The sequence below is a fragment of the Equus caballus genome, chromosome 10, assembly GCF_041296265.1.
Source record: "Equus caballus isolate H_3958 breed thoroughbred chromosome 10, TB-T2T, whole genome shotgun sequence".
NCBI lineage: Eukaryota > Metazoa > Chordata > Mammalia > Perissodactyla > Equidae > Equus > Equus caballus.
This window is the reverse complement of record NC_091693.1, coordinates 84,847,867-84,860,932: the sequence shown is the minus strand read 5'-3', so window position 1 is coordinate 84,860,932 and position 13,066 is coordinate 84,847,867. Positions and strand designations below refer to the sequence as shown.

The 13,066-nt window shown below is 39.8% G+C and overlaps 1 protein-coding gene across 13 annotated transcripts in view; it reads right to left on the bottom strand.

Annotated features, from left to right (window-relative positions):
* AKAP7 (A-kinase anchoring protein 7) overlaps positions 1–13,066 on the bottom strand; it is a 141,698-nt gene that overhangs the window by 40,398 nt on the left and 88,234 nt on the right. The window contains exons 1-2 of one of the 13 annotated variants that reach the window (XM_005596926.4): positions 3,285–3,526; positions 850–918 (exon numbers count right to left, since the gene is read on the bottom strand). The exons of 10 other annotated variants lie outside the window; for them this stretch is intronic. In XM_005596926.4, coding sequence (XP_005596983.1) covers positions 850–918; positions 3,285–3,333 — 118 coding nt within the window. In that variant the 5' untranslated portion in view covers positions 3,334–3,526. Of the gene's footprint in view, positions 1–849; positions 919–3,284; positions 3,527–13,066 lie in introns of those variants that run through there. 2 more of the 13 variants (XM_070223853.1, XM_070223854.1) reach the window with 2 other exon arrangements.

Genomic DNA, 13,066 nt, shown 5'->3' with positions numbered 1-13,066 from the left:
GGCTCCTCATCCTGTGCTTAAATGCCTCTAGGGACAGGAAGCTGACTACTTCATGAGGCAGGATGGTTCATCTCTGGACATTCACCTCTTTCATTCTACATAAAAGCAATGTACTCCAAAATGGGAAAATCTGCAATAGGAAAAGAGCAAGTGAAACGTTTTCTAATTAGTTATAGAGGTGTCTACTTCATCATTAAGTTTTCTTTTGAGGTTGACTTAATGAGATAGATAAACTGCTTTGGTCAGGAAGCCTGTGCAATAACATTCCTGCTCACGGCCATTCCCTCTAGGAAGCTCGCCTGGAGAAATTAGGTAATTCAAAGAAAACAAGTCTTACAAAGAATTCAGCAAAAACTACTTTGGAGAATATCTACAACATTGTTAATCCTACAATACCTACAGTAATGTTTAATGTCACAAACGTTCCTGTGTAGCAACAGAAAGAGCTTAATCTTCCAAGAAACATGTATTTATTGCCAGTATATTCTTACTTATTGTGGCTAAAAAGCATACAGTTTGAGAAAATGTTCAATTTCTTGAATTTAAACAATAAAGGCCTAGTTATTTCGTGCTGCATTAACTGATAAATAAACCATGACGAGCTCTCCTGCATGTGGCTCTTCACCCCATTATCAAGGTTCCTGCCTATGAGACAGTTAACTTCCCACACAAACTGAGGCCCCTGCACAACTAGTTGACCACAAAATCATTTGTTGGCTATCAGTGGATTAAAATAGTAGCACCAATAAATGAAATAAATGAGAATCCTTTCTATCTACCACCACCAGCAACAGGCAAAAGAAGAATAAAGTAGCAGCGGGAGGGCAGGGGGGGTCACTTGACTCTTACCACTTGGCCAGCTGGGTATGTCCTTTCTGTATTTCTGCAGGACTATAGAGGATGGGCTTCCAAGGTCACCTGTGTTTTGAGAATGACATCCACAAATTTAAACCTTCACCAAAAACTCATTTAATTCTCCATAACGTGACCCTCAGGAGGTACATTCCAGTGCCCTCACCTTTCATAGCAGAATTAGAAAGGTGTAGGCATTCACATTTTTGTCCTCTGCCCCTAGTAGGTCCTCAGCAAGCTCGTGGCTCAGAGTGGGGATACAAAGATGAATAAGACTCAGGAGGTTCCTGTACAATCCAGCAGCAAGATGAGAAAAATGCTGGCGCTCCCAGACATCTATTACGGATTCTTATACATGTTATCAACACAGCTTACGGACAGGATATCTACAGTTAGTGCTAATTTACATGTTTCCTGAGGCAGGCTAGCTAACAAATTCTCTGCCACTTTTTTTCAGGTCCCCTTTGTAAGTACTGTTGGACACGTATTACCAGCAGCACAGCAGTGTCTGGCAGAGAAACTTCTCTTTAGACCATCTTTTAGCAGAGAAATTAGACCCAGAATGAGAAAACAGCTGATGAGGTGCATGAATGGAGTGTGGAGCAGACTAGGAGGAGAAAAACAGTGAAGCAATGACAAAGCCAAAGAGATGAAAGAAGGATGAGGAGAGAATGGGGAAGCCCAGGGGGCCAGTGGGGAAGGGGGCACAAAGGCATTGATTCTACCCGTAATTGGCACTTCTGGACTAGAACTTCACTTCAAGCTCAGTGTCCTGTCTTCATTTTCTTTTTAAAATTTCGGCATTTGAGAAAGTAAACCCCCAAAGCAGTATATGCCACTTCCTGTGAACCAATATGAAGAAGCACTGTGTGTAAAACACAAGACTTTGCACTCCAATGATCAGATAAGAAAGACAGACAAGAGCAAATTCCTCATTGAGTCTAAACGACTTCTTCAGTTGGAGCCAAGAAGGCTGCTCACTGACAGGGCAGGAAGAGGCACAGAAGGAAAGCAGGTGCTCCTGGGAAAACCCGGAGCAGAGGGATAGGACGTGGAGGTGGGTAAGGAAAGAACGCACTGTCCCTACATCTGTCTACATCAAGGGTTTTCAGACAGGGCTGGTCCTCAAGGAATGAATCAACCAACCCAAGCTTCCGGAACCACAGAGAAATCATTCTCACAGATAGCTGAAAAGTTTCAGGCTGCCAAACAAATGCCGATGCTCATTGTTAGAAAGTGAACGATTTGGTTGTAAAGTCATCCCGGGTTTTAAGATCAGGATCATCGTGTAATGCACAGTACCATTTGCACAAGTCAAATTCAGAGCACAGCTTATTGGCTCTTGCTAAACATCAGAAGCTCTGTAGTCTCCCAACATTTACTCCAAAGCATTCTCAGAAGATTTCTTGTAAAAACTGGCTGATTTCCCAAGTGAACTGGGATAGGATATGTATTAATTTTTGCGAACCTGTCCCTGGCTAGTTTCCTGAAGAACAAGCATCAGGAAATATGAACCAGATGTGGACCTCTGAGTAGCCGAAGCAGATACCATGAGATTCTGTAGACCTATTTAGATTTATTTAAATAAAACAGTGACGGGACAGAAACGGGGCTGCAAATTTAGTCAGTTACGACTGTAACCATTTTATTGAAAAAGAAGTAAAAATTCTATATTTGGGGGCAACTGGCATAAGGCAAATCACTCAGCACACGAATGAAAATGCAGGGACTGTACTGAACCGAGCTGAAATCAAAGTGAATGCACAGAAGCCAGTGAGGAAAACATTTTACTGCAACTGTCATCACTTTAAGTTCCGTTTTCTGGACCAAAAGCAGATGTGCAATCTGCCTGACAGCTGTTTAAAGATATTCACTGAGGTTTTTGCTGGAAGCAAAGTAGCCCCACTGTTCTGAGTGGTCTTACAGATACACCTGAATCCCCTCCATGGAGAACAAAGCAGAGGACACACGAAAATACCTGAAAATGCATAATATACATCATTTTAGAGCCAGCTTTATTCCTCCATATGTTCTTATTGAGCATTGCTCTGAAAATATCCCAATTTCAGATAAGAAAAATGAAGTCTGACTTGTACGATATATCAAATCGTATGCCATGACTTAAAGAAACTCAGAACCAAACTCTGACTCTAGATAGTGTGATAAAAATGACCTGTAAGAATACCAACACAAGAAAATCAAAAATGAGTTTTCAGTATTTTGTATTTTTAACGTAGCCTATTTATTGAGTTACTGTACTTTTACAGTTAATTATTAACTGCACGCCTACCAACCCTTTTAAGAAACACACAGGAAAAATCACAGCTCATTATTCTGCTCTTTCCCATAAGAAAAACACCAAACTAACCCTAGAAGACAGCTACACAGAATAATCCAGCCCTAGGATTCCGCACCGTGCATATCACACTTACTGATTTTTTCCTCATCTCTTGAGAAAGGAAAGCAGCAGAGCTGACCCATGGCACTGGCAGTGTCTTCCCTTCCCGGTGTTTCTCTCCCGGGGCACCCCAAACAGAAACTGCAGTGTATCCCACGGTCTGCGAGCACACCCTGCCTCTTCCACCCCAGGAGCACACCCGAGCTGGGGCGCCAACACACAGCCGGCGGAGACAGGAGAAGGGAGTCGCTGCGGCGAGCAGGCAGGCTCCACCTCCCAGGCGGTCCTCCAGTCCCGCAGCCGGTGCTCCGGACGGCAAGCAGGGACAGAAGTGGCCCTGTGCTGCCTGAGTCTCACCAGCTGTGAGCTCTGGGCCTCGGAGGCGTGCCACGTGCCCTGTGTAGATATCTGTGCGTGTCTTTAAGAAAGGTAACTGAGAACAGACCACACTGAGCACTTTCTCCTACAGACAAATACAGTCATTACACAGGGTAATTCAAAGGAAAAAAACCCGTATTTTCTATCTGCTATTTATAGAGCAAGAGCTTTCCTTTATCCCCAGGAGATTCTTGTTTCTTTGTTCGTTTCATGTTTAGGGAAACTGACATTGCAGAACACTGAAAACGTAACATGTATGAAGTCCCACTACCTAACAAATGGCATGAACCGTAGAAACGACAGGCAAAGGGGGAGAGGGGAGAATATCAATTGCGATCTGCACTTTACAGTGTCTTTTAAAGCTAAATGTCTGTTTTCTAAAACACTGCCTTGTTCCTCTTTTAAAGCATTAAATCCATACTATAAATTCTGAAGTTATAAAGCATCAAATATGTCAACAGCCTAGAAAATTCCCCAAATCTAGAAGCATCACTGAGAAAAAGATCAGAGATAAGAGCATCTTTCTGAATGAAACCACAAGGTGATTAAGCAAAGTCAGGGACAGCAAAACAACTAATTTCAAGACATGATAATGTTCTGAACTTCATGACATGAGATAACTGATTTCATGTAATTGTTCAAAATCTGTTCTCCCGTGTAGGGAGCAGCCTTGCTTGATGACATCATGGGAATGAAAGACTGCTCTTAGTACCAGACGTTCCACCCAATTCCTTACTTTATCCTCTACTTCTCAGCTAGGCACACACGCCTAGTTCCCAGGAGCTGCAGGGAGAGGGCACCGTATGATAGGAAAACTTCCCATGGGCCTGAAGGCCCTGTGTTGACTTTCACACTTGTCTGAACAAAGAGTGTGCAGTTAGGAAGAATAAAAATTATCCATTTTTTTAATGCTAAACATTACCGTTTGTCTTAAAGAAAGAAACATTTGCCGTGAACACTCTTCACTGAGGAAAATGAGTAACTCCTGGCATTCCCCAGTCACCAACATGGGTGTTGTGATAAACCTTTAGAAGAAGAAAGCCAGAAGTTTGAGTCCCAGGTCTGTCAGGTATTAACAGTTATGAAACTCTGACCTCTTTGTCAGAGTTTTGATATCTTCATCTATAAATCAGATAAGTTCATGACAAAGTTTTAATTTGTTGTTGCAAAGTTGGCAGAGTGCAGGAGGAGGGGAAGAAGAGAATAGCTTGTCCACGCACTGAGTCTGCACGCATTTCAGTTTTCTCCACAGCAGCTAGCAAGCTCAGCTCCTCCTCTGCCAATTTCTTGCCCCGCTAGCTGCCATCTGAGCCACTGCCCATGTTATGCACGTGGCCTCCAAGCAAAAAGGCCCCTCACTCAAATGCAGCATCCAGGAAGAGCAATCTGTGAGGAACCCAACTGACTTCACTTTATTGATTAGTCCCTGTTGGCACTACTTCTGAAAACATGCAGTTAAGAATAAAATATATAAAATGTATCATTGGCTAAGTCACAGTGTCTATCCCAGGATAAGGTAGGCTATATAATGTTAGGGACTTTTTTTCATGAGCATGCAAGTGAATTAACCATACTGAAAGATTAGAAAACAATTGAGAAATTCACAATAGGAATTTCAAAAGTGGCTTTTAATTGTGCAAATACTTAGCACATCCTTTAACCTGAAGGAGGAGATAGAGTCTCATTTCATGATCCCTAGGGTTTAGCTCAGCTCTGAAAGGCTGTAATTTCACCCTGTAGGTTTATGGCTACTCCTAGCCCGGGACTTCCAAGAACAGTCTTCACACTGCACAGTTTTGACTTTTTTCAATAGGCATGATCCATTAAATACACAATTAAATGTGATTTCATTTCCACAGATTTCACAAGGTTTTCATATATAAATTTTCAACTTAAAACAAGTGAGACATTCAGGTGCCTGGATTTTTTCATTTAGAAAACAAACCATATACATGTTAGGTATACTGGTGGAAAAAATGGTTTTTTTTTCTGCCATTCCATGTCCCCCCTCGAACTGGAATGGTAATTCATAAGGACCTAGAAAGTAGCCATCCTTTACCCAATTATTCAAGTGTGTAATTTACCTGAATAGTATTCCTCTCTCACGAAAACAGTCAAGTAGTAAGTTGAATAAGAATAAACACTAACATGTACTGGACACTTACTATACACCAGGCACTCGCTAAGTGCTTACATTTGCTCATTCACGTAATCCCAGCCACAGCTCTAGGAGAAGGTACTACCACCATCCCCATTTTACAGATGAAAAAGCTCAAGCTCAGAAAAGTAACTTGGCCAAAATTTCTCAGAGAGTATGTGACAATAATGGGATTTGAACTCAATTTGTCTGGCTGCATAAACCCTGAGTGTCTGATCCCAGAGTTCTATATTGTTAAACACAATTTGTGTGTGGCATCAAGTATCTACTTGATGAAAGAGCTTACTACAATAACAGAATAATGTGCAGAAAAACGGTTATTTAACCAAGCTCTATGGTCATAGGTTTAAAATGGCTTCGCTTCTCATGTTTTGTCACCAAATCTCTTTATCAATGGTGCTAGAGTAATATAATCCTGTTTTAAAACCAAGGACCTAGGGGCCGGCCCATGGCCAAGTGGTTAAGTTCGCACACTCTGCTTTGGCGGCCCAGGGTCTTGCTGGTTCGGATCCTGGGCGCAGACCTATGCACCGCTCATCAGGCCATGCTGAGGTGGTGTCCCACATGGCAGAGCCAGAAGGACCTGCAACTAGAATATACAACTATGTACTGGGGGTCTTTGGGGAGAAGAAGAAAGCGAAAAAAAAAAAAAAGAAGAAGAAGATTGGCAACAGATATTAGCTCAGGTGCCAATCTTTAAAAAAAAAAAAAAAAAGCAAAGCAAAAAACCCAAAGACCTAAAGAGAGATCCGTTATTGGAGCTGCCAGCCATGCCGTGAAGAGAGATGCGAGCCAGAGTATGGAGTGCTCTGAATGCTCACCAGAATGGCTCCTGAAAACATTCATCTTCCAGGAAAAAGAGCAACCTGAACCATTCACAAGTAATCCCTGGAGTTTTATGGGGCTTTATTAGGGGACTAACAGAGTCCTTTCAGTAATACACAGAGATCTACCACAACTAGAAGATTAAAAAAAGAAGTAAGGTTAACTTCACTGAGAAAAACTATCTGATATGATATCATGTTCATAAATTGAAAACCATATCCTTTTCGTGTTTTCTTTTCTCACAGGCCTGGCCATAGACACATCATGATTAGCATCTGCTACAGTAATTTGGATTTGTATTATAAGTGGCAGGAATAAAACTAAAAAGTATGAGGGGGTGGCAGCTGCCTCTTCTCGGTGTACATTGAAATATCAGCTCTGACTATTGTCTCTAATGGAAAAAAATAATTCTTAACTATGACCAAAAACTCTACTCTCTGTTTCATAGGTTGGCCTTGTTTTCTACTTATAACTTAACACACATATATATTTGGATTTCTGAGCAACCTTGCTGTAAAGTCTGACTCGATAAAGAATAAATCTCACTGTAAGATTCTGACTATAAAGCTTTACAGACTACCAACTCTTCTGGGACCTCCAATTCATTAATTAAAGGAAATCTGAGTGTGACAACGTATGGAAACACATGAGAAAGAAAAGAAAAAGTAAACGCCCTTTTATTCAGAAGAGTGAAGAGAAAGAGAACATTACATCATGAAGAGTAAAGAGAGAGGAAAATTGCTTTATCCCTACAAATTCTGGAGCCAACCCCTGGGAGACACGCTTTTAAGCTCAAAAGAGACACTTCAGGAAGATTTCATTATACAGCAGGTTGCACACTTACAGAATCTGTTATGCCAAGAAATGTCACAGTTTCAATGAAAATGTAAGCAAATTCAAGAAGTGCTGGACAACTTATGTTTTGGAAGGTGTCGCAATTTTTTATATTGCCATCAGGGTGCCAAAAGACAAACAATTATTCCGGGCCTGAGGAAGGTTGGATGGGCATATCCAATAGAGTTATTCTGTTTCTCTATGTTACTGTAAAACCCAATTTCAGTTCTCAATAATCAATTCACAATAAGCATACATCTTCCTCATGTCCCAAACCCACTAGATGCTCCTCATTGTTTAGCCACTCTGCATCTCTGTAGCCATTCTGTAAGCAACGGGCAAGTTCTGAAACTACATCATTAACTATTTGAAAGTGGTTCTTTATGAGTGTCTGTAAAGGAAAGAGTTTGAAAAATCATAACAAAAAACTTTAAGGATTATCTGTAAATCTCACTGTTAAAGTCATGTTTTTAATAACCAGGGAGAAGAATCTTGGTCTAAACTGAGAAATTTGGGCGCCAAGAATCTTTCCTTTTTTTTTTTTTTTAACCATTATTCCTACTTTAGTCCATATTTTCAACATAAACTTTTTACTTCTCTTTCCAGTGCTTTAAGTGTTTTTCTCTAAAACTGAAAGTTATGGGTATTTGTGTTTGCAATTGCCATATGCTATACAATTCCAGTATGTAACTGGAAAGAGAATGTATTTTTTCCTATAAAACAAAAGGAGAAAAAAATAACGCACCACACACAGTGTATGTGCATTTAGGAAATGGGAGGAAACAAGCAGATAACTAGAGCTACGGAAGTCCTTCGTTACCAATCCAGAACAGTCCTTCCTAAATCTCTGCAGGGGCATTCCTGCTTAGTGCCAATTTTCATAATGCCTCCTCCATGCTTATTATTCAGTCAGTTCTTTTCTATTTATTGGCCCAATCTTAAACAATGTTTGTAGCTGAAGCCTTTTCCTTAATTAGTGAGAAATAAATTAGGGAGGAGAATTTATCTCCCTGTTCAGAGAAAAGACAGCAGTAGCACTCACGAGGCAGGAGCCTGGAAGATGGGCTGACAAGTTACATCATATATTTGGACACCTCCAATTTATATTATACCTTTTTATCAATCCAATTTGATTCTAGGCACTATTTATTAAGCACTTAGTATGCGCTTCTATGAGAATCTAATCAGCTCTTGGGGTGAAGGAACTCTTGAGTGGAGGAGCACAGCCAGAGTAGGTGTGAGAGAAAGCCGGGGCCCAGGAGAGCAGGAGGCCCATGTTTGTAGGCATGCCCAGAGGGAGCAGGAGGGAGCTCAGCCTTCAGCCAGTGGTAAATCCCATTCGACAGTTTTATTAAGGCAATGAGTAACAGGGGAACAAAGGCCAGTAACAGTCATCTGTTCTAGACAGAGAGTGTTCAGTCCTGCTCTTTACAGTCTGTCCTTCTTTTCAGGCATTAACAATGAAATCACAAAAACTGACATGAGTTACTCACTCAAGGACAAGTTAAACGTTTGGATGTTAAAACCAATTTAAAAAAAATAAAAAGGAATACCAAAGAATACACTTAATCTGCTGGCCAGTATTTGTGTTATGTGGCATGGTTGCTTTCTTATTCAAGTGCCGTTAATCCTTTAAGGCCCTGAGCCTTTCAGAGAGAAAGCAACATCTTTCACAGGAAGAAAAAAATGAACTTCAGAAAAGTCAGTAGGACCCAACGAGTAGTTTATTTGCAGTTTAACAATGTAAACAACACAAAATTTGGTCCTATAGTTTCTAACTTATTGGGGGTTTTTCACAAGTCCTAATTATTCTGTATGTGGAATATCCTCAATCTATATTTAGCTCTGAAAGTCGTCCACTTTTTGACCTTGGGCAAGACAACTGTCAGTCACTAACAACAAAATAGCAGAAAGAGAAATCAAGACTATAATCCCATTTACAATCACAACAAAAAGAATAAAATACTAGGAATAAATCTAACCAAGGAGGGAAAGATCTATACACTGAAAACTATAAACATTATTGGAAGAAATTGAAGAAGATACAAAGAAATGGAAAGATATTTCTTGCTCATGGATTGGAAAAATCAACATAGTTAAAATTTCCATACTTCTGAAAGCAATCTACAGATTCAATGCAATCTCTATCAAAGTCCATGACATTTTTCATGGAAACAGAAGAAAGAATCCTAAAATCCATATGGAACAACAGAAGACCCCGAATAGCCAAAGCAACTCTGAGAAAAAAGAACAAAGCTGGAGGTATCACACTCCCTGATTTCAAAATATACTACAAAGCTATAGTAATCAAAACAGCATGGTATTGGCACCAAAACAGACACAGAAATCAATGGAACAGAATTGAACACCCAGAAATAAAGCCACACATCCATGGACAGCTAATTTTCAACAAAGGAGCCAAGGACATACAAAGGAAAAAGGAAAGTCTCTTCAATAAATGGTGCTGGGAAAACTGGACAGCCACATGCAAAAGAATGAAAGTAGACCATTATCTTACACCATGCATAAAAATCAACTCAAAATGGATTAAAGACTTGAATGTAAGACCTGGAACCATAAAATTCCTAGAAGAAAACATAGGCAGTACACTCTTTGACATCGGTCTTAGCAGTATCTTATTGAATATCATGTCTTCTCAGGTAAGGGAAACAAAAGAAAAACTAAACAAATGGGACTACACCAGACTAAAAAGCTTCTGCAAGGCAAAGAAACCATCAACAAAATGGAAAGACAACCCACCAACTGGGAGAAAATATTTCCAAATCATATATCCGATAAGAGGTTAACATCCAAAATATATAAAGAACTCATACATCTCAATAAAAAAAAAACCTAACAACCAAATTAAAAAATGGGCAGAGGATCTGAACAGACATTTTTCCAAGGAAGATATACAGATGGCCAACAGGCACATGAAGAGGTTCAACATCACTAATCATTAGGGAAATGCAAATCAAAACTACAATGAGGTGCAGAAAACTACACCTCAAGCCCATCAGAATGACTATTATTAAAAAGACAAGAAATAACAAGTGTTGGAGAGGATGTGGAGAAAGGAGAACCCTCATATGCTGCTGGTGAGAATGTAAACTGGTGCAGACACTATGGAAAACAATATAGAGATTCCTCAAAAAATTAAGAATAGAACTACCATACGATCCAGCTATTCTACTTCTGGGTATTTACCTAAAGAACACAAAAACACTAATTCAAAAAGATATATGCGCCCCCACGTTCATTACAACATTATTCACAATAGTCAAGAATTGAAAACAACCTAAGTGTTCATCAACGGATGAATGGTAAAGAAGATGTGGTACATAAAATGGAATACTACTCAGCTATAAAAAAAAAAAGATGAAATCTTGCCATTTGCGACAACATGGATAGACCTTGAGGGTATTATGCTAAGTGAAATAAGTCAGACAGAGAAAGACAAATACCATATGATTTCAGTCATATGGAAAATTTTTAAAAAACAATAACATAAAACAAACAGATAGACACAGAGAATAGATTGGTGGTTACCAGAGGGGAAGGGGAGAGAGCAAAAGGAGTAACAGGGTACATATGTATGGTGACAGATGGCAACTAGACTTTTGGTGGTGAATCTAATGTGAGCACAGAAGTTGAAATATAATGATGTATGCTTGAAATTTATATAATGTTATAAACCAGTGTTACCTCAATAAAAAATTAATTAAAATTTTAAAAAGACAACAGCCACATTTCCTACTATGTAAAATATTTGAAGACTTCAAATAAAAGGTACTTTAATACCTCATCACATTAGTATTAAAGATTTTTTTCCCTAATAACACTTACAAGGATAAGGAAGAATGAAAGTGAACCTCCAAGATAATGAAAAGAAAATTCACTTATACTAGATGAAATCCAGTCACATGACCCACATTTGGTGGGTCTCAGGATCTGTCATGACCCACCAGGGCCCAGGCTGACATCCGTCTGATAGACTCTGTCAGTATTCATTCTGGTTATAGACACCTCTAATTAGTTTTGGTAATCATCAGAACTATATATAAATACCCATAAAACCAAAATGCTGAGTCTACTTTCTGTTGATACATTTCTTCATCCACATCTGAAATGTCTACCTGTTAGGATGCATTCAGCTGCAAGTAACAAAAAACTCCTGATTCAAATAGTTAAAAAAATAAAGAAATGTCATCATCTCCTATAAGCTAAGATAGAGTGGCTCCAGGGTCGGTTAATTTGGTGGCTTAAGAAGATCATCAAGATTCACCTCCCTAGTCTCCCGTATTTGGCACATGTGCTTGTCGTTACCTAGTATCCCCAGTGGTGAGGATGGCTGCTAAGTCCAGGTATTATGTGTACACCCAGCTAAAAAATATGCCATTCTCTTCTCTATGAATCTCTATGGATCAGCAAAAAAACCATCCCCTGAGGTCCCAAGCCGATTTCCCCTCACCTGTCGGAATTGGGTCACATGTCCCTTCCTGAACTAATCACTGTCGAGAAGAAGGTGCCCTGAAGCCCACCGCCTCATGGGGAAGGGGGCGCTCTGCCAACAGGGAAGAAGGCGGGAGAGAAGTGACTCAGAACAGGCAAACCACCAGCATCCACTGGAGTCTTATATTTAACTTTTAACAAAAATGTGATATCCACTGTTTAGTCAACTAAAATTAGGAAAGTGATTGAAAGGGTCTATAAATAATTTTGTACAGCAAAAAAAAAAAAGGAAAAAGCTCTAAAAAGGAAATCATTGAAAAAGAGTGTCATGCTAGTTAAAAAAAGCTATCGTATACAGATAAATGTATGTCACACTTAGAAACTAAACTCCTGCTAAATGCATAGTTGGAGAACAAGCAGCAAAACTGTGAACTGCCTTTCTCTAAACCTGATTATGCTAAGACTGACTTCTTAAGCAGAAGCTTTTGCTTTGATCAGAGCTGTTAGCAATGAAAATGTATTTGGCAGCTATGGTCCCCTTGTATGAAATATAACACTTGTGATGATGAAATGTAGTGTTCTTCACTCATAGCCAGAATCATGACAAAATATTCACCTAAATATCCCAGTCAAGAGAAGATCAAATAGAACCACAATTCATGAATTGACACAATGTTGTTCTCTCAGTTACACTTCGTGTTTTAGGTATTGTATGTAAAACATATCCAAGTCAGATAACATAACAAAGGATTTTTATGACTTAATGAAAAAAGAGAATTTAAACGTCATGAAGGGAAATCAGTACACTCTGTGTTTTTTAAAGCCTCGTTATCCCTCTGTTTTTACCAGGACAAGTTTCTCTGTAGAAGCAGCAAACTTGAATAGCCAAGGAGCATTTTTATGCCATTGCTGTCCAGATTCCACAGACCAACAAGAAACAGCACACGGATTTGTCACATTTGCTTATACAACTTCCACAACCTGGGGCTGGCCCAGTGGAGCAGCGGCTAAGTTCACACATTCCACTTTAGCGGCCCAGGGTTCACCAGTTCAGATCCCAGGTGCGGACATGGCACCACTTGGCAAGCCATGCTGTGGCAGGTGTCCCACATATAAAGCAGAGGAAGATGGGCATGGATGTTAGCTCAGGGCCAGTCTTCCTCAGCAAA